The 20,687-nt window shown below is 43.6% G+C and overlaps 1 protein-coding gene across 1 annotated transcript; it reads left to right on the plus strand.

Annotated features, from left to right (window-relative positions):
* The first annotated feature begins 282 nt into the window (after window positions 1-282).
* On the plus strand, window positions 283-6,560 carry KRT5 (keratin 5). Its single transcript, XM_045868064.3, has 9 exons — window positions 283-1,155; window positions 1,679-1,893; window positions 2,658-2,718; window positions 2,829-2,924; window positions 3,501-3,665; window positions 4,051-4,176; window positions 4,445-4,665; window positions 5,388-5,422; window positions 5,884-6,560. Exons 1-9 carry the CDS (start codon window positions 592-594, stop codon window positions 6,192-6,194), a joined length of 1,794 nt encoding a protein of 597 aa, XP_045724020.1. The 5' UTR covers window positions 283-591; the 3' UTR covers window positions 6,195-6,560.
* The last annotated feature ends 14,127 nt before the right edge of the window (window positions 6,561-20,687 follow it).

Consider the following 20,687-nt stretch of genomic DNA (forward strand, 5'->3'; position numbering starts at 1 on the left):
TGTCAGGTCACGTTGCCTCTCCAAGTGCCAAGGTCACTGCAACAACCCTCTGCCTAAAAGAGTGAAGAGAGCAGATCCCTGCCAGTGGGGGACTGGCTTGGCCTCCAATCCACGGACAGTGTACACCATGCTGAGATGGCGGACGATATCCCTGGTCCTGTGAGGAGCCCTCCGGACATTGGGCAAATGCCCCTTTACTTTCAGCTGTCCTTCTTGGGTGCTCGCAGCCCCGGGGCCCCCATGGTGAAGAGAGACTGCCTGGCAGCATCGCCAACTTTCTGCCAGGACATCAGCGCTGTAAGGCAAGGTTATTCCTACCTGAGTGCAGTCTGCCAGGAAGCAAGCTTTTGCACCCCACACCACTGTGCAGGTGTGATGGTGAGCTCACGGCTGCCCCCCAGGCATGCCCAGCCCACTTAATCATTCACAGCTCGACAGCTCTCCCGCCCAGCCCAGTTCTAGAGAATAAAAAGGGGGGATTGCAGTTCCTGGGTAACAGAGCCACCTTCTGCGTTCTGCTGAGCTCTGTTCTCTCCAGCACTTCCCAACCCCTAGTGCCCGGTACTCTTGCTCCACCAGGAACAAGCCATCATGTCTCGCCAGTCGAGTGTGTCCTTCCGGAGTGGAGGCAACCGTAGCTTCAGCGCTGCCTCTGCCATTACCCCGTCTGTCTCCCGCACCAGCTTCACCTCCGTGTCCCGGTCCGGGGGTGGCGGTGGCGGTGGCGGCTTTGGCAGGGTCAGCCTAGGGGGTGCCTGCGGAGCAGGTGGCTATGGCAGCCGGAGCCTCTACAACCTGGGAGGCTCCAAGAGGATCTCCATCAGCACTAGTGGTGGCAGCTTCAGGAACCGATTTGGTGCAGGTGCTGGTGCCGGAGGCGGCTATGGCTTCGGAGGTGGAGCCGGGAGTGGATTTGGTTTTGGCGGTGGAGCTGGTGGAGGCTTTGGGCTTGGTGGCAGCGCTGGCTTTGGAGGAGGCTTCGGTGGTCCTGGCTTCCCCGTGTGCCCCCCCGGAGGCATCCAAGAGGTCACTGTCAACCAGAGCCTCCTGACTCCCCTCAACCTGCAAATCGACCCTGCCATCCAGCGGGTGCGGACTGAAGAGCGGGAGCAGATCAAGACCCTCAACAACAAGTTCGCCTCGTTCATCGACAAGGTGAGTGGGATCCTTTGTGAAAAACCACCATGAGTGTGGAGTAAATGCCAAAGAAAGGGGGAAGAAGGGAGGTTTTCTGACTTTGTGCAAATACCTTCATAGTTGGCCGTTATAGTTTTTTCTGTGTCCTGGATTTGTGGCCCATTTTCTTAGTTAGACCACTTTGTTGGCCGCTTAGAAGAGAGGGTCTTACCCTTCCCCTTCAGAGATGAGCTCATACAAGCTCCTTGACTGTGGGGCCAAGAGAAGAGCTCTGTGCTTCCTGTAACAGGGCTGACTGAATAGAAAGGTAGAGGAGTTCATTGGGCAGTAGCCTGAGTATCTTCAGTGCAGTCTGGGTGTCCTGTCTCCCATAGAGGAGTGAAGGCAAGCACCTCACTCTGGACCTCCCCTCCTGGGGCCCGGGACCAGGCACTGCATGGAGAGGTGTAGGGGACCAGCATGAAATGGGAGAAAAACTGGTGAATTGATCATCAAAACATGAAATTCAAGTTTCTCCACCTTCAAACTCTGCCCTCTCCAGGTGCGGTTCCTGGAGCAACAGAACAAGGTCCTGGACACCAAGTGGACTCTGCTCCAGGAGCAGGGGACCAAGACCGTAAGGCAGAACCTGGAGCCCTTGTTTGAGCAGTACATCAACAACCTCAGGAGACAGCTGGACAGCATCCTGGGGGAGAGGGGCCGCCTGGACTCGGAGCTGAGGAACATGCAGGACCTGGTGGAGGACTTCAAGAACAAGTGGGTCACAGGGAGCAGAGATGGGGCGGGTGATGTCTTCTTGGCACCAGATGTACTTTATAACCAGGCTGCCACTTATGCCTTCCCCACGGGCTAGACGCATGTACATTCCATGGATACCTGAAGTACTGGAAAAAAATATCCTGTCCATGTTTAGAAAGTACCAGCCCCAAGCTCAGTCCCTTGGTACCACCAGCACTTAGCCACCAGCCAGAGCAACAGGCTCAGTGCCCTTGGTACCACCTGGTGAAATGAGCCGTCATGTAATCCTTGCTCTTCGGGGCTTTTCCCCCCAGTGTACTTGAAGTCCACAGCATGGGCTCTCTGATGGATTTTCCCCAAACCCAACTTAGTGGCGCAAATAATTTCTTTAGTCCTTATGGAGCAGCAGCTGGGTTGGTAGTTTTTTGTTTGTTTTTTTTTTCACAAGGCTGTGATGAAAAAAACACTAGGGAGCTTGACTAGATGTGGAGTGGGGAAGAAATAACACAGCTTCTTTATGGGAATATTCTTGAAGCAACTGAATGATAGCAATAACATAATGATTATCTGGTGGGCAGTTACAGAAAAACCAATGTCCTTATGGATGAGGACCTTGCCCAGGGGCTCACACTACCAGTGCTCCCTCCCTCTCTGCCTGTATGATGTGAGAAGACCCTTCCCAGCGGGAAGGCAGGCTCACAGTGGTCTTCATGCAGTAAAGATCCCAGGCCCCACCTGCACCTCATCCTCTGATCAGCATTTCCTATCCTTTTTACAACCAGGTACGAAGATGAAATCAACAAGCGTACCACTGCTGAGAATGAGTTTGTGATGCTGAAGAAGGTGTGTGGGTAGGAGACAACCCATAGCCCATGGCTATGCTGTCTTAAGGTGTCATTCATTTAAGCCAGGGTAAAAATCGGATGCAGTGCCAACCATCCCTGTTTCTCTAGGATGTGGACGCCGCCTACATGAACAAGGTGGAGCTAGAGGCCAAGGTTGATGCCCTGATGGATGAGATCAACTTCATGAAGATGTTCTTTGAGGCGGTAAGAAATGTCTTCTATTTGGGACCTAGAGACATGGGCCATCACCAGGAATTAGGGGCTCCAGGATTGACTTCGGTGGTTCCTAAGCTGTGCACACCTCTTTCTCTCCTCCCCCTTTGGTACTACTCATACTTTATTACTTATGAAGCCAACACTTTAAAAAAAGAAAGTCAAATTTAAAGTAAAAGATCTCTTCAACAGTCATTTTGCAGAGTGAGGTTTGGAGTGCTTTACTAAAGGCACACCTTTTCTGGCCACCTTTCCTTTTTGGAGTGGCATCCCCTCTCTGTTTTCTCCCAGCACACAGTCCATGCAGCTAGACTATTTTAAAATAAGTTATGGCCCAAGAAGATGCGAGTCTGAGAGGTTACATGATAGGGGTTTATTTGGAGGTTCAAAGTTGTTAAAGTTTTTTAAAAATTAGATTGAGTCATGATCTGGATTGTTTATTAACTTAATTTTTGATGTAGGTGGTTATTATTTCTTTTCTCAAGTTGACATACCACAATGGGTAGAAGATTTGAATGGACCCAACATTAAATAACACAGAATGACTGACTTCAAATCTCCCCACAGGAGCTGTCCCAGATGCAGACGCACGTCTCAGACACGTCCGTGGTGCTGTCCATGGACAACAACCGCTCCCTGGACCTGGACAGCATCATCTCTGAGGTCAAGGCCCAGTATGAGGAGATTGCCAACCGCAGCCGGACGGAAGCCGAGTCCTGGTACCAGACCAAGGTGGGTGCTGTGGCAAATACTGAGTGAAGGGATGGACACATGTCTAGGATTCCAGGCCATTGACAAAATGCTAAGGATGGGGCTCCTGAAACTTGCTGAGGCCTCGTGGGGTGACTTAATGGGAACAGTCATGCATACATTTGCCACATAAATTCAAGAACCTTAAGGAGAATCTCATTCTGAATCCCACACCTGTGTCTCTATGAAAACAAAAGCACTAAAGGGAAAATTATCTAAGATCAGGTCCACTTGGACAAAGCTGAAACCAGCTCCAGGCCTCAGATAACACTGCTTGCCACCTCTTGGTAGCTCCTGCCTGGGAGCTTTGAGAAAGTGTTTCCATTCTCAAATAAATGGGGTCTTTCCTCTTTTCTGGTGGCTTCAGTATGAAGAGCTGCAGCAGACAGCCGGCCGGCATGGGGATGATCTCCGCAACACCAAGCAAGAGATCTCTGAGATGAACCGGATGATCCAGAGGCTGAGAGCCGAGATTGACAATGTCAAGAAGCAGGTAGGGAGAGGTCGCAAGAAGGCAAGGAAGGGGCCTGAGCTCCGAAAGGGACACCTGTTTTGTCTTGTTTTACTTTTTATAAACACATACACACACACACACACACACACACACACTCCAGAGCTGGAGCAAGTACCAGCATTTCAGTGTTCCACCATCCACAGTGACCAGGACAAATGTACTGGCTTCTCCCCGGAATCCCAGAAAGAGACACTTCAGGCCTAGGTCAGCTACCAAAGGGTTCCCACTCACTTCTTTCCCTCTGTAGTGCGCCAACCTGCAGAACGCTATCGCTGATGCCGAACAGCGCGGAGAGCTGGCCCTCAAGGATGCCAAGAACAAGCTGGCTGAGCTGGAGGACGCCCTGCAGAAGGCCAAGCAGGACATGGCCCGGCTGCTGAGGGAGTACCAGGAGCTGATGAACACCAAGCTGGCCCTGGATGTGGAGATTGCCACCTACAGGAAGCTGCTGGAGGGCGAGGAGTGCAGGTGGGCAACAGATGGCTGACTTCACAAGCCCAGGATGGCCTCACATTTAATAAAATGGAGCTTCTTCTCCACTCCATCACACACACAAGTGACCACTATTTGTACATAATAATTATTCTTCACTAATCCAGTTTCAATCTGACACCTAGGCATACAGCTGACCTACACCATGTGGCCCCAACTCACTTTTCTGACCCTGTTCCCACCACCAAATTCCTCTCCTTCAAGCAATTCAACAAATGTCTTCCCCACTCTTCAAGTACCACTTCCTTCAGAAAGCCTTTCATGATTACTCCAGCTGAGTTAAATTCACTTGCCTTTGGATTCTCAAACTACTCCATTTTCTGCAATCTTCTGACACTACCCACTGCGTCCTTCCTTAGAAGTATTTCTGTCCATGCCAAATTCCCTCAGAGCATGTAAGCTCCTACCAGGCCAAAACTGCTTCATACATATTCAGAGTTCCCATAGCCTCTTACTCATGCTTTCTGTATAATGGGTGGAGGAGAAGGTGAATTGCAATCTTCTTCCGATAACCTGTTTCTAGGTCAAACAGGCCAACACTCCCCTTCATCGGGAAGTCACTCTAGAGGGCTATCTCTTTCTCTAACGTAAGCAGCTTTGGGCCATGCAGGCTCCTTGCTTGTAGAACAAGCTCTAAACATGACTAGTACTGTCTTTTGGGGAGTTTTTAACTCTTACTTTAATTTTTCCCATTTTAGACTGAGTGGAGAAGGAGTTGGACCAGTCAACATTTGTAAGTAACTTTGAACAGACCTTCACAATGATAATAATATGGGGTATTTGGTGCCAACTCAGAATCCTGTTGTTTCTACATACCAGAAACTCCCATCCCAACATATGGTTTTTTAATATATTTAGAGAGAAGGAGGTGGTGGAGGGGAAAGAGCACAGATTGAGACATGAACCAACATGGCTCATGTCTTATTTCTTAAAGCGTAGGCCCAGTATCCCATACATCCTGTACCCTCTCCCCTTGTTGACCCTTCCTCCTGAGGACTTAGCACCATCCCTTGCCTTCTAAGCTCACCAACCTTCTGTTAGGGACCTTAACTAAATGGCATAGTCCCGAGCCTCTTTGCTCCTCTGTGAAAGAGGCCAGGGACAGTGTTAACACTAGTGGGATCAAATAACTGGGACGTGTAGGACCAATCTAGCACACTGGTCTCACCAAGTCCTCCCCTCCTTTCTCTGCAGCTGTCATCACAAACAACATGTCCTCTGCCTACGGCGGTGGCAGTGGCTTTGGCGGTGGCCTCGGCGGAGGTCTTGGCGGTGGCCTTGGCGGTGGTCTTGGTGGTGGTCTTGGCGGAGGTGGCGGTGGAAGCTACTACTCCAGCAGCAGTGGAGGTGCCGGCCTGGGCAGCGGGTTCAGTGTGGGGGGCTCTGGCTTCAGTGCGGGCAGTGGCCGAAGCATGGGGATGGGCTTTGGCAGTGGTGGGGGCAGTAGCTCCAGTGTCAAGTTTGTCTCCACCACCTCCTCTTCCCGGAAGAGCTTCAAGAGCTAAGAGCCTGCTGCAAGTCACACTGCCTCCCAAGCGCAGCAACCCAGCCTGGTGTGACTGCCTCTTCCAGGCAGTTGCCCAAGCCAAGTTTTCTTTTTCTGGAGTGTGGTCTAGACCAATGTATTGCAGAGCAGCATTCTTGGTTCCTGGAAGGGTCTAATCTCCGGTCTCTAGTCTCCCATGTTGTGATTCTATGTTCTGCTTCAAATCAGCCTTTAGGTCTCTATAGCACAATCCTGGATGAGAGAAGAATCCAAAGTTTTCTGGTATCTAAGCTTTCAGAACAGGGTCCCCATCCAAATCCCAAATTTTGTTCTGGTTCTGACTACCTCCAGAGTGTGTTCAATAAAAATGCTTTTATAATATAAACTGTTGTGAGGAATTGTTTTTTCAAGGTCTACAACCAGCCTAGAGACCCCATGAGGGTCAATCTGTCCAGATGTGATTGGTTCCTCTGATGATTCCTGGGGAGAATGGAATGATCTTGAAGGCAAAGTGGCCAACATGGGCAGTCCAGAGACTCCAAGAGGCATGAAAAGATGCTGCTAAAACCTCTAGAATGAAGGAGTGTCTGGACTGTAATTTGGACAGATTTTAGAGCCTCTTGTTGGAGAGGGGCCCCATTCATGGTGGGCTGATTTGCAAGTAATAGCATAAATGGGCTTAAGTAAAAATTGTAAATAAGGAATATGTTACCTTCAGAGCTCAAAAAAAGCCTAAAAGATGTTAGGCCTGTTCTAGTATTGTGGGTGCCAAGCAGGTCAGTAGCTGTTTCTTGACAGTGTCAGGGTGACCTTCAGATTACCAGATAATTTCAGGTATTTAACTGAGGTAGCAGGAATTTGTACTGGATGTGGAGAAGTGGCCTAGCCTCTTTGTGAGCTCCTTTGTATTTGCATGTCCTGAATGAGTATGTCCAGTGAATCTCTTTGGAGGAGGATTCACCAGTGTAATGTCGTACCTGTGCTCCTGGAGAAAGTCCAGGCATTCAAGATCTTGCCTGCAAAGATTGTGTGCAATGGCAAGATTATGGAGGCATTCCCTGAGCATCTGAGTTAAAGATGTATTGTGCCCCTTTAGGGGTGAAGGCAAACTGTGACTGAAAGGCTGTGGGAATGGGTATCGAACAGAATATTGTTAGCCAAATTCATGAAAGCAAAGTATTTACCAGTTGCTGATTGGGTAGAGTCAGCAATTTCATTAGTATTGGGAAGGGGCCTTAATGGGTGTGACCATCAGATTAAGCCTGTGGTAATCCACTGTGAGATACCTCTATTCTTTCCAAGTTTAAAACCAAGCCAAATTGGTTGTTGAATGGAGAAACAGTGAGCATAATCCCCCTTCTCTAAACAGATCCCATATAATGGGTTTCACTCTTTGAAGGCCCTGTTCTAATTTACATTGGGGCATATTAACTATTATTTTTTTTAACTATTTTAACTAGGGGAAGGTCTATGGAGTCCCATTTTAGAAAGCCAATGTGTAAGTGTCAAGGACTTAATTTTAGTTTGTTACTTATTGGTTTTGAGTGTTCATGACCACTGTGAGATGTTTTGGGGGGCCATAGGATGAAATTTAGGCAAGTTAAGAGCTCTGATAATTAAGGTGAGGCATACCTGTCTGTTCTCTATTTTGGGTTCAAAAACTCCCCCAATATTAGGGGTACCTTGTTTACATTTAGTGAGATCCCAGGCAGAAGTGTAATTTGACCTTCAGTATGGATTAAAGCCATGAAGACTTGCCAGTTAGTGTATTTCAGATGTTAAAGTTAATTCAGAACTTATATGCTAGAAGCACAAAGCCAATCCATGCCTTTTTAAAATCTCTTTGATGTATGAATTCTTTTAGTAAACTGAATTTCCAGTTACAACAGATTGTGTTTCAGTTCTTTATTTCCTCTGTTTCCAGATTTTGTTCTTTCGTTCCTTTCTTTCTTTTCTCTTCTCTTTCTTCTTTATCTTCTTCTTTTCCTTTATCTTTCTCTTTCTCTTCTTTCCTTCCTTCCTTTGTTCCTTCCCTTCCTCCCTTCCTTATTTTCTCCCTCCCATTCTCTCTCTTTTCCTTTGCTGTGTGTATTAAATATACTTGGGGGAGAGAGGGATTATTCTCCACCTTGCTCAAATCTATAAATGTCTTCTTCCAGAGAGCCTCAAGTTGGTATCATCAGGGTTTAGGGCCTCCCTCATGGAAATAGTTGAATTAACCTCTTAGTTGTGTCACAGCTGTAGCATATGTGTTTTCCCCTATAGCCCTGAAGATGAGGATCTCTTTTGGCAACAAAGGCATGGCGAGTAGCAGCAGCAGCAGCAAAGGCATTTTGCAGGGTCCTGATAAACCAGCTGCTTTTCAGAGTGTGGCCTTAGCAAGCCACGTAGTAACTGCTCTTTCTCCACATAAGTGATCATCTGATGGGACCATATATTGCACAGGTTATCAATCTTTCCCTTGAGCACTTCACAGAACGGAGACCAACACCTGCTTGAGACACACACTAAATGGTCACAGGCTAAGAGTCATTCTCATGATCTTAGCATCAGTCTTTGTTTATGGGAGAATCAAGAAACACAGTTCAATATGAGACGCACAGATAGGTCTGGGCTGAGAGCATGACCCACTGTCATTTTAAGGAGGACCCCAGCCCCATACTCTTGTCTCTAAATGACAATTATTGACACTTCTGACAAAGGTCAGTTAAGTTTATATCAGATGCCTTAGTAGGACTCAGTAAATGTAACACAAAGCAGTATAGCTCAGAATGCAAGTTTGAGAGCAGGTGGCAGCACAACTCAAAGAACCTACTAGATAGAAAGCGGTAGCTCAAACTGAATGCTCACAAATACACAGCAGAGCTATATTACAAGGTAAAGCAAGAAAAGAAAGACCTCAGTGGTAACAGTCATCATCTAGACCACCTGCTCACAGTAACAATTATTGTGGTCCCCCTACAGAGGCAGGATGGATCTCCACTCAAAATTTGTTTCAACTATTGAGACTGATGACAGTATACACACACATCAAGATGGTATGAAAATATATTACTCACATAATAAGGCCTTCTGGGGAGAGAGGGGAAGGCCTCCCAAGCTGATCCAATTATGGCTTGGAAGAGCTGGAAATGCAGATGGAGTAGGGTTTTTTATGGTGATTACGGGTGAGGCCAGGCTGAGGATTCCCACACATAGCTTGAAGTTCTCACTAATCAGAAAAGAGGGAACACCCAGGCTTTTTTATCAGTTTTCTCAGATGTGGGAAGAGGGGAAGAAGTAGGAATAGGGCTTAGAAATTGTCAAATATCATTACAGTAGGGTGATTCAACATTAAAAAAAACCCCCACAATTATGTAATACACATGTTAACAGAACAAAAGGAGAGAAATCAAATGGTCTCTCTCTCTCACACAAACACACACACACACACACACACAACAGCAAATATCATACTGAATGATCAAAACTTTCTCACTGAGACCAGGAAGGAGGCAAGGGTAACTGTGATCACCATAACTATTCAACATTATACTGGAGATCATGCCAGTGCAATAAGGCAAGACAAAGAAATAAACATCTTAAGGATTAGAAAGGAAGAAAACAAGCTGCAGTTATTCACATATGACATGATTATATATGTAGAAAATGAAAATATTCTCTAAACTATTAGAATTAATAATTTATCAAAGTTAGTAGAAAATTAATATAAAAATCATTGGATTTCAGAGGTATAGGTCTGTGATTCAACAGTCTTACACAATTCACTGTGCTCACCATAGCACATACCCTCCCCAAGGTCTATCACCCAGCCACTCCATGCCTCCCACCCCCCACCACTCTAGCAACCCTCAGTTTGTTTCCTGAGATTAAGAATTCCTCATATGAGAGAGAACATATGATACTTGTCTTCTCTGATTGACTTATTTCACTTAGCATAATACCCTCTAGTTCCATCCACATTGTTGCAAATATCAAGATTTTGGTTTTTTGATGGCTGCATAATATTCCATTGTGTGTATACATGTATATATGTATATACACACACCACATCTTCTTTATCCATTCATCTGTTAATGGATTCTTGGCTCTTTCCACAGTTTGGCTATTGTGGACATTGCTGCAATAAACATTGGGGTGCACATACCCCTTTGGATCACTACATTTGTATCTTTGGGGTAAATACCCAGTAGTGCAATTACTGGGTCATCGGGTAGCTCTATTTTCAACTTTTTGAGGAACCCCATACTGTTTTCCAGAGTGGCTGCACCAGCTTGCATTCCCACCAACAGTGTAGGAGGGTTCGCCTTTCTCCGCATCCTCACCAACATCTGTTGTTTCCTGACTTGTTAATTTTAGCCATTCTGACTGGTGTGAGGTGGTATCTCATTGAGGTTTTGATTTGGATTTCCCTGATGCTGAGTGATTTTGAACACTTTTTCATGTGTCTGTTGGCCATTTGAATGTCTTCTTTTCAGAAATGTCTGTTCATGTCTTCTGACCATTTCTTGATTGGATTATTTGTTCTTTGGGTGTTGAGTTTGGTAAGTTCTTTATAGATTTTGGATACTAGCCCTTTGTCTGATATGTCATTTGCAAATATCTTCTCCCATTCTGTCAGTTGTCTTTTTGTTTTGTTGACTGTTTGATGTGCAAAAGTCTTTTATCTTAATGAAATCCCAATAGTTCATTTTTGCCCTTGCTTCCCTTGCCTTTGGCGATGTTTCTAGGAAAAAGTTGCCGTGGCTGAGGTCGACGAGGTTGCTGCTTGTGTTCTCCTCAAGGATTTTAATGGATTCCTGTCTCACATTTAGGTCTTTCATTCATTTTGAGTCTATTTTTATGTGTGGTGTAAGGAAATGGAACATGGACCATCTTTCAATTTCATCTTTAGTCAATGGCATTTCAAAACAAAGTCTCTAACCAACACTGTTTTGAGATTTTAGTAATTATTTTTAAACTAATACTGGGTAGAAAAACCTGAAGTGTAATTAAGATTGTTGGAGACTTAGTGTGGATAACTTTGAGAGTTAAAGAACCTTCAAGGAGACTTTTGAGGGACATCCACATTTTGTGAGTTTTGCTTCTGGGAGTTCTACCAAGGGCAATGACTAGAAAAGAGTAACAAATATGGTAGATATTAATCCAACTATATCAATAATCATGAGTCAATAATCTAAATACACCAATTAAAAGAGAGATTATCAGAATGTATCAAAACCACAAGACCCAAGTAAGATTGAATACAAGAAATTTATCTTAAATATAAAGACATATATAGAGTAAGAGTAAAGATATGGGGAAGGATATACCATACTAAGACTAATTAAATAAAATTGGAGTATTTGTATTAACTTCAGAAAAAGCAGACTTCAGAGCTAGGAAAATAATCAGGGATAAAGAGGGGCATTACCTAATGATAAAGGGATAAATTCTCCAAGAAGATATAACAATCCTTAATGTGTATGCATCCAAAAACAGAGCATCAAAATACATGAGGCAAAAACTGATAGAATAGCAATGAGAAATAGGTGACTGTACTATTATAGTTGGAGATTTTAACACCCCTGTATTATTAATGGAGAGATCTAGTAGGCAGAAAATCAATAACGACATAATTGAACTCAATAGCATCATCAATCAATTGGGTATAATAGACATCTATAGAATATTTCATCCAACAACAGCAGAATACACATTCTACTCAAGCTTAGATGGAACATTCAGCAGGATAGAAAGACTAGAAATCATACAATCTATGCTCTCAAACCACAACAGAAGTAAATCAGAAATGAATAACAGAAAGATTACTGAAAAATCCCCAATTATGAGGAGATTAAACAACACATTTCTATAACATATGAGTCAAATAAGAAATATCAGGAGAATTTTAAAAATATTTTGAACTAAGTGAAAGTGAAAATACAATTTATCAAAATTTGTGGTATGCTACAAAAGCAGTGCTTAGAAAGAAATTTATAACACTGAATGCATACATTAGAAAAGAAGAGCCATCTAAAATCAATAATCTAAGCATCCATTTTTGATAAGTAGAAATAGAAGAGCAAATTAATTCCAAAGTAAGCAGAAGGAAATAAATAATAAAACTAGAGCAGAAATAAATGAAATAAAAACTAGAAATTGATAGAAAAAAATCAATGAAACCAAAATCTTGTTCTTTGAAAAAAATCAATAAAATTAATATGCCTCTAGCCAGGCTAACTAAGGAAAAAAAAAAAAAGAGAAAAGACACAAGTTACTAATATCAGAAATGAATGAGTGAATATCACTATGGATCCCATGGACCTTAAAAAGATAATAAAAGAATACTATGAACAACTCTATGCCCACAAATTTGATAACCTAGATAAAATGGGCCAATTTCTTGAAAGACACAACCTGCCAAAATTCACATAAGAATAGACAATCTCAACAAGCCTCTATCTATTAAGAAAACCAAATCAATAATTCATAGCCTTCAAAAAAAAAGAAAAAAACCCATCAGGCTCAGAAGGATTCACTAGTGAATTCTATGAAACACTTAAAGACAAAATTATACCAATTCTCTACAATGTCATTTAGAAGAAAGAAGCAGAAAGAATACTTCTTAACTCATTCTATGAGGCCAGCATTGCCCTAATACCAAACCAGACAAAGACATTATAAGAAAGGAAAACTATAAACCAAAATCTCTCATAAATATGGATTCAAAAATCCTCAGAAAAATATTAACAAATTGAATCCAACAATGTATGAAAAGAATTATACACCATGACCAAGTGGGATTTATTCTAGGTATATATAAGGCTGGACCAACATCCAAAAATCAATGGTTATAATCCATCACATCAACAGGCTATAGAAGAAAAATCACACAATTTTATCAGTAGATGCAGAAAAAGCATTTGACAGAATCCTATACCGTTTATGATTAAAACTCTCAGCAAGCTAGAAATAGAGGGTAACTTCTTCATCTTGATAAAGAACATCTACAAAAAATCCACAGCTAACATCACAGTTAATGGCAAGAAACTAGCAGCTTTCCCACTAAGATCAGGAACAAGGCAAGGATGTTCCTTCTCACCACTCTTTTTCAATATTGCACTGGAGTTCCTAGCTAATGCATTAAGACAAGAAAAGGAAATAAAAATATACAGACCAGGAAGAAAGAAATGAAATTATCTTTGTTCACAGAAGACTTAATTGTCTATGTAGAAAACCTAAAATAATCCTGGAATTAATAAGTGATTATAGAAAGGCTGCAGGATATGCAGTTAATATATAAAAGTCAATTGCTGTGCTATATACCATCAATGAACAATTGAAATTTGAAATTAGAAACCTAATTCCATTTACATCAGCAGTCCCCAAACTGACCTACTTAGGTATAAATCTAACAGATCCATATGAGGAAAACTATAAAACTCTAATGAACAAAATCAAAGGACTAAATAAATGAAGAGACGTTCCATGTTCATGAATAGGAAGACTCAATATTGTCAAGGTGTCAGTTTTTCCCCAACTTAATCTATAGATTCAATGAAATCTCAATCAAAATCACAGCAAGTTATTTTTGGATATTGACAAACTGATTCTAAAGTTTGCATGGAGAGGCAAAAGAATCAGAATAGCTAATACAATATTGAAGGAGAAGAACAAAGCCAAAGGACTGACACTACCCAACTTTAAGACTTACTATAATGCTATGGTAATCAAGACAGTGTGTTATTGGTGAAAGAATAGATCAATAGGTCAATGGAATAGAATAGAGAGCCCAGACGTAGACTTACACAAATATAGTCAACAAGTCTTTGACAAAAGAACAAAAGCAATAGAATGGAGAGGCAATCTTTTCAACAAACGGTGCTGGAACAACCAGACATCCACATGCAAAAAATGAATCTAAACACAGACCTTACACCTTTCACAAAAATTAATTCAAAATGCATCATAAACCTAATGTAAAATGCAAAACTATAAGCCCTAAAAGACAACATAGAAGAAAACCTAGATGACCTTGGGTTTGGCAATGGCTTTTTAGAAACAATACCAAAGGCACGATTCATGAAAGGAAGAATTAATAAGTTGGATTCATTAAAATTAAAAACTTCTGCTTTGCAAAAGGCACTGTTAAGAGAATGAGAAGACAAGCCACAGACTGCGAGAAAGTATTTGCAAAAAAACACATCCAATAAAAAGACTGTTGTCTGAAATATAAAGAGCTCTTAAAACTCAACAATAAGAAAACTAACAACCCAGGGGCACCTGGGTGGTACAGTCAGTTAAGCTTCAGATTCTTGGTTTCAGCTCAGGGTCATGGGATTGAGCCCCATGTCAGGCTCTGTGCTTGGTGTGGATGGAGTCTGTTTGACACTCTCTCTCCCTCTGCCCCTCCCCCAGAAAATAAATAAATAAATCTTAAAAAAAAAAAGAAAAGAAAAGAAAACGAAGAACCCAATTAGAAAATAGGTCAAAGACCCTAACAGACAGCTGACCAAAGAAGATACACAGATGGAAAATAAGCACATGAAAAGACGTCCACATCACATGTCGTTAGGGAAATGCAAGTTAAAACAATGAGATATCACTGTGCACCTTTTAGAATAGTGAAAATCCCAAACTCTGACAACACCAAATGCTGATGAGGACATAGAGCAACAAGAACTCCATTCCTTGTTAATGGGAATACAAAATGGTACAGCCATGTTGGAAACAGTTTGGTGGTTTCTTACAATACTAAACATACTCTTACCATATTATCCAGCAATCACACTCCTCAGTATTTACCCAAATGAACTGAAAACTTATGTCCATACAAAAACCTACACGTGATGTTTATAACAGCATAGATTCATCAACTGTAACTAATGTACCGCTCTGGTGAGGGATGTTGATAGTGAGGGAGGCTATGTATGTGAGGGGTCAGGGAGTATATGCGAACTCTCTGTACTTTCTGCTCAATTTTGCTATGAACCTAAAACTGCTCTAAACATTAAAGATTTTTAAAAATGGCACAATCATTTCGGAAAACTAAAATTTGTTTTGTGTGTGTGTGTGTGTTTACGGTAAGGTGAGATGTCCCTGGCTGGGCTGGTCATACATTTACTCCTGAAGCAACAGTTCTATTTCCCGGTATTTATTTGTGTTAACTGAAAACATATGTCCACACAAAGCCTCACAAGTATGTTCATGACAATTTTATGGTAGGTAATAAACTGGAAATACCCATCAGCCAGAATGGGTAAAGAACCTGTGGTATATTCATACCATGGCACATCACTCAGCAATAAAAGAGACTGAACTATCAATCAACAATGAACTATCACAACAATCTGGATGAATCTCAAAAATATTTTGCTGAGTAAAAAAATCCAAACACACACACACATGTAAATAATATACAAATGTATAAAAATAATAACTAATAAATATATATTTTTAAAGTGTATACTGTATGATTCCATTTATATAAAGTTCTAAAATAAACACATTAATCCAGGGTGGAAAAATTCAAAACAGTGTTGGCCTGGAGGCAGTGGGATTATAGGAAAAGGAAACAAGACTTCCTGGAGTAATAGAAATGTTCTCTATCTTGATATTGTGTGGGCTACAGAAGTACATGAGTTTGTCAAAATTGATTGAACTCCCCACTTAAGATCTGTGCATTTCACCGTACATAAATTATATCTAATAAATTTCTTAAAAATTGTAAGAGAAAGAATGTTTCACTTTTCAAGTTTCTATAGTGGAGATGGGAAAGAAAGCAAGGAACTGGGAATGGAGTCTAGAATCCTCAGTCAACAGATTCCGCCACTGGGTCCAAACACTCGAAGCGGTACCCAATGTTCTTCTGTGCCTGTTTGGAAAAATCCAGGCTGTTTCCTGGAAGCAGCTGAGGAAAGGGCAGAGGAAAATGGGAAAGAAGTTAAATTTATCAGGTCCCCCTGAGGTCTTCTTCTCTACGTTAGTTCCCAGACTTGTGCCAGAGGACTGACTGATGGGAGAAAAAGGAAGCAAGGGCCAGACTTGGCTGCAAACTCCAGGCAGAATTCCTGAGGTGTACAGATTGCAGCAGTCCTACAGCCCTTTCAAGGACTTCCTTCATTGCTTTACCCCTGTAGCTTTGCTCTTGTTAGTGTCACTCTCCCTGGTAGCTGTGAACACTCCCCAGGATATTTTGGCAATGACCCTCCAGAGCATATGTGCCACTGATACACAGCTGAAGGGTCTCAAGACTGATGCTTTACTAGGCAGTAGTAAATAACCTTGTCTTAGCGGTGGCTAGCCCCTCATGGTCCTGAAAGCCTTGCTTCCAAATTTCTTAGAGACTCGCGCTATCCTTAGCCCCCACTAACTAGAAGGGATATAATCAGCTACTCCTCACGACCCCAGTGCAGCTCCTTCTGCCCACGGGTCCTGTTCCCATGCTACAATAAAAGCACTTTTTTGCACCGAAACATCTCAAGAATTCTTTCTTGACTGTTTGCTCCCGGCCCACATCACATCATCGAAGATCTGTCACTAATCCCAACCCCAGGCTTAAAGTGAGATTACAAAAGATTAACAGATGGAAGTTGCCATTAAATGCCAAGAAATCTCAGAGGAGCACGTTTGAGGCATGTTTGCTCCCTAGGATGTTCATACTAAGAGTCAGATGATTTTGAGATGCATTTTTGGGTAGGAATTACTGCAAACCATCCCAAATTGGGGGGAGTTACCCAATGTATCCATTATTAACCAGATGTTCCCCCCTTTACTGACATGAAGAGAGTCACACCAGAAGGCAGACGTAGTAAGACATCGTCCCATAGGCTGCATCTCATCCAACCACTTACAATATTTAAACCAGGTCTTTGTGTATCTCCCTGGAGGGTTGCTGGAGTATTTTTACCCAAATACAATTTTTTTTTAATGACACAGGCTAGTAAGGGGACCCTTCAGTGGTGAGGAGGCAGGATGCAGAAAGGAGGCGGGGACATGAGGGAGGCTGTGGAGAGAAACAGAAACCAGGCCACCGGCAACTTTTGGAGATTTTGTCAGCCCCTGGGGAGGTCTGACTAGGCTCTCCTCCACCCCAGTTGTTATGGAAGAGGTAGAGCCTCATCCCACTGGAAGACAGGAGTTGTCAGAATCGTCCAACATCTGTGGGTAAGGCCACTCAGATTTCATGTCCAGATATATGACCCCTTCACCGTGCTCTCTGCAAAAATGGATGGGCCGTGTGTGTAGAAATTGAGAAATACAAGGGAAGTTCTACAGTGTAGTGCATACTAAATGTTCACGACAGCCTTAGTTACTAAGTCATGCAGTTCTGGAAGTTTCCATACTGCCTGAACTGCTCTATGGAGCATAGAAGGCTGCCTTTCTACTCCAACTTGGGTGCTACCATCTTTTTTTTTAAAAAAGATTTTATTCATTTTTTTGAGAGAGAGAATGAGAGACAGAGAGCACGAGAGGGAAGAGGGTCAGAGGGAGAAGCAGACCCCCCGCCGAGCAGGGAGCCCGACGTGGGACTCGATCCCGGGACTCCAGGATCACGACCTGAGCTGAAGGCAGCCGCTCAACCAACTGAGCCACCCAGGCGCCCAAGGGTGCTACTGTCTTGACACAGGTGGATGCAAGTGTTTTTCTTCCAGTGGGTGCTCCCAAGGGACAGAACTGGGTCTGTGGAATTCCCTCTGAACAGCATCATCCTGCACTGGGGCTGGCAGGATTAGGCACTTAGTCTTAAACTTTTGATGGATGATGACAATAGTCTATCCCTCAGTCTCATCTGCCAGCTCCATCCAGGGAGGCAGAAAGACAAGGCAAATCCTCTTGAGGCAGACTTTGCATGGGCTCAGGCTTCTGGGCTTCCTTCCTGCCTTCCTCCATGACGGAAAAAATGCAAGGAGCACAGGTGAACCCCTGGGCCCTGGAACAAAGACCTTCATTCCAAAGCCATCAGACAACAGCACTGATTGGAGGCTGTCCTGGCAGAGGGAAGAGGCTGGGTTTGGCAGCCTGTTGGAGAGGAGGCCGGCTGTCATTGGCTTTACTCACATTGCTTGCTTTTAGTTTCTCTCACATAGTTGCCTGAACTATCACCCTTTGTTTGAATCTTGTTAGGAAGGTCTGGCCTTCTCCACCCTGCTCCTCTGGGAAAATATAACCACCATGGGACATGATTCAGGAACACTGGGGAGATTTCATTGGAGAAATCAATTCTTCTGACCATCCAGTGGGTCCCCACTGCCTGTGAGCACAGCCCTCTCCTGAGTGTGGAAGCAGGAGCAGAGGGGCAGGAGACTGGACTCTAGAGGAGGAAAAGGACAGCTTAGCCCAGGATGGCAGGGTCAAAGTGGAATGTAGAAGATACAGAAAATCAAGGGCAAATGAATCAAGTACAAACTTAACCTCTTAAGGGTGGTGGGACAGGAAAAGAGTGAAATCAGAAATGGACCTGCCATGGGGCCCCTCTTCTCTAACTCCCCCTCCACTGTCGTAGGAGCCCGTGGTCCTAGCTGACCTCACGCATGGTCAGGGTCACCAGAATTGGTTCCCAGGGCATCATTCCCTGGCAGGTAGTGATGAGAATTTGGGGGAAAAAATACATCTTTATATATATTAGAGAGAATAGAATATAAAATAATATGTAATGTCTTAGAAATCTATTGATAGGAGAAAAACATGTGTCAGGAAATGAAACATAATACTTCATATTGCTGGAGCTATCTGGTGCACATGCCAAGCTGGGAAGTGGATAATATGTTCAAGTGAAACCATCCTTTGACTGGCTAACTAGTTGAATGTGAGGTTCTCGCTACAACAGAATTACACACTTTTTATTCAGGGATGAGTCTTCTCCCACCCTGGAAAAGATATAAAATCAGTAGTAAAGGAGGCACTGATCTGGTCACCTGGGTTGGTTGGTCACCTGTCCCTGCATGCACCGCCCCAAGGGCAGAACCCAGCAGAGGATGGCCCAGGGGAGCCCGACTCCACACAGGACAGAGAGAGCCGTCTGCTGGGCTCCCGCCAAAGACACAGATCCTCCTTCTCTCTGGCCACAATTTCCCTCCAACCACTTAGGCAAGGAACTGCCTCTGCCCCCGAGCAGAGATTTTGCCTGGCCTGCTGCTCAGAGCACCAGTAAGCTTATAAATCATACTTCTGCTTCTGTTGTTCTTCTGGCTTCCATGGCGCTGTACTGCTTCTGGGAGCAAGTGCAAAGCCCCATGTTTGGCTTCCAGGCCCTTACCAATATGACACAAACCTGCAGCGTTGGTATCATTTCTTCCAGCCCCGCCCCCTCCGCCACACACACAGCTGCACCTGTGTTCCAGTTCCTGAGGATTCTCGTGTATCCCTGAACCACCCAAGCTTCTTCCTACTTGCATTATAATAATGATATTAGCTCATCTTAACGGAGCACTTCCGTGCAGGTCCTATGCTAAGGCCTCTGCATTATTTCCGGCAATCCCCGCAACACTGTGAGGCAGGTATTATTTTCACCCCCACTTTACAGCCGTAAAAATGAATACTTTTCAAAAAGACACACATGAGCCTCGTTATGAGTCTGAGCACTCTGTCTCCAGAGCCCATGCTCTTAACCAGGGGTTGACATACATTTTCTTTAAAGGGCCACATAGTAAACCATTTAGGTTTTGCAAGCCGTACCCTCTCAGTAGCAACTACCCAACTCCACCATTGCACTATGAAAGCAGCTATAGATACAAATACTGGGGAAAATGTGTGCTGTTCCCGTCTCACTCGCCAACGCTTCCTACCCCTCCTGCATCATCTAGCCAAACTCAGAGCCTCTATCCCAAGACAGTAGAACAGAGCAGAAAGTCTTGCCATGGGAAAGAACACTTCTTTCCCAGAACTGGGTGGAAGCACATTTCTTGGTCAGTCATTGTGCAACCAGGGTGGAAAGAAGGGAGCTGTTTCTGTTGTCTTGAGAAGGTATCTCTTCCCTATGCTTAGAAAGCACCTCCTTTGGGCAGGAAATGACCTGCCCTCCTGGATATTGGGCACCCCAAAACACTGGAGAGATGGGACATTTCTAAGATAGTAACAGGAGCTTTTCTCAGGTCATCTTAATGTGCAAGTTTGTCCTTCCTCCGCTGGTTGCCATTTACCCATGTGTTCTCACAGAACGGCCTGCCTGTAACTGTTCTCAGTGCTCCTGGTGCTCAGGACTTCATGTGTGGGCTGGGAAAAATGGACCTCATTCCTCTCCAGGCCAAACACCACACTCACTCACAGCCCTCTTTCCCTGAGGTGTGTAGCCATTTCAGATTTCAAGTGCTGAGATTAGAAATAGAAATTTGGAATTTATTTGTGACGTAATCACACATGTAAGGGCACATTTTTATGATTCACTGTTTCTATATGTTTCTATATGTACACACCCCATTAAAGTGTCTGCTTCTTGATTCCTAAGAAGCATCAAAGTCTGTTAAAATAAAAATTCAGTGAATTCCTCAGTGATCTATGTCCTACTCAGTTTAGATTCCTTAAGTTCTAA

This window comes from Mirounga angustirostris, unplaced genomic scaffold (assembly GCF_029215605.1).
Source record: "Mirounga angustirostris isolate CCGP_5_RB_7025 unplaced genomic scaffold, mMirAng1.0.hap1 SCAF_5, whole genome shotgun sequence".
NCBI lineage: Eukaryota > Metazoa > Chordata > Mammalia > Carnivora > Phocidae > Mirounga > Mirounga angustirostris.

Excerpts from the sequence above, each read along its gene's own strand:
- KRT5 (XM_045868064.3), top strand. The coding sequence starts at position 592 with ATGTCTCGCCAGTCGAGTGTGTCCTTCCGGAGTGGAGGCAACCGTAGC. Across the intron at positions 1,156-1,678 it reads TCGCCTCGTTCATCGACAAG|GTGCGGTTCCTGGAGCAACA; the intron begins GTGAGTGGGATC and ends TGCCCTCTCCAG. Across the intron at positions 4,666-5,387 it reads CTGGAGGGCGAGGAGTGCAG|ACTGAGTGGAGAAGGAGTTG; the intron begins GTGGGCAACAGA and ends TTCCCATTTTAG.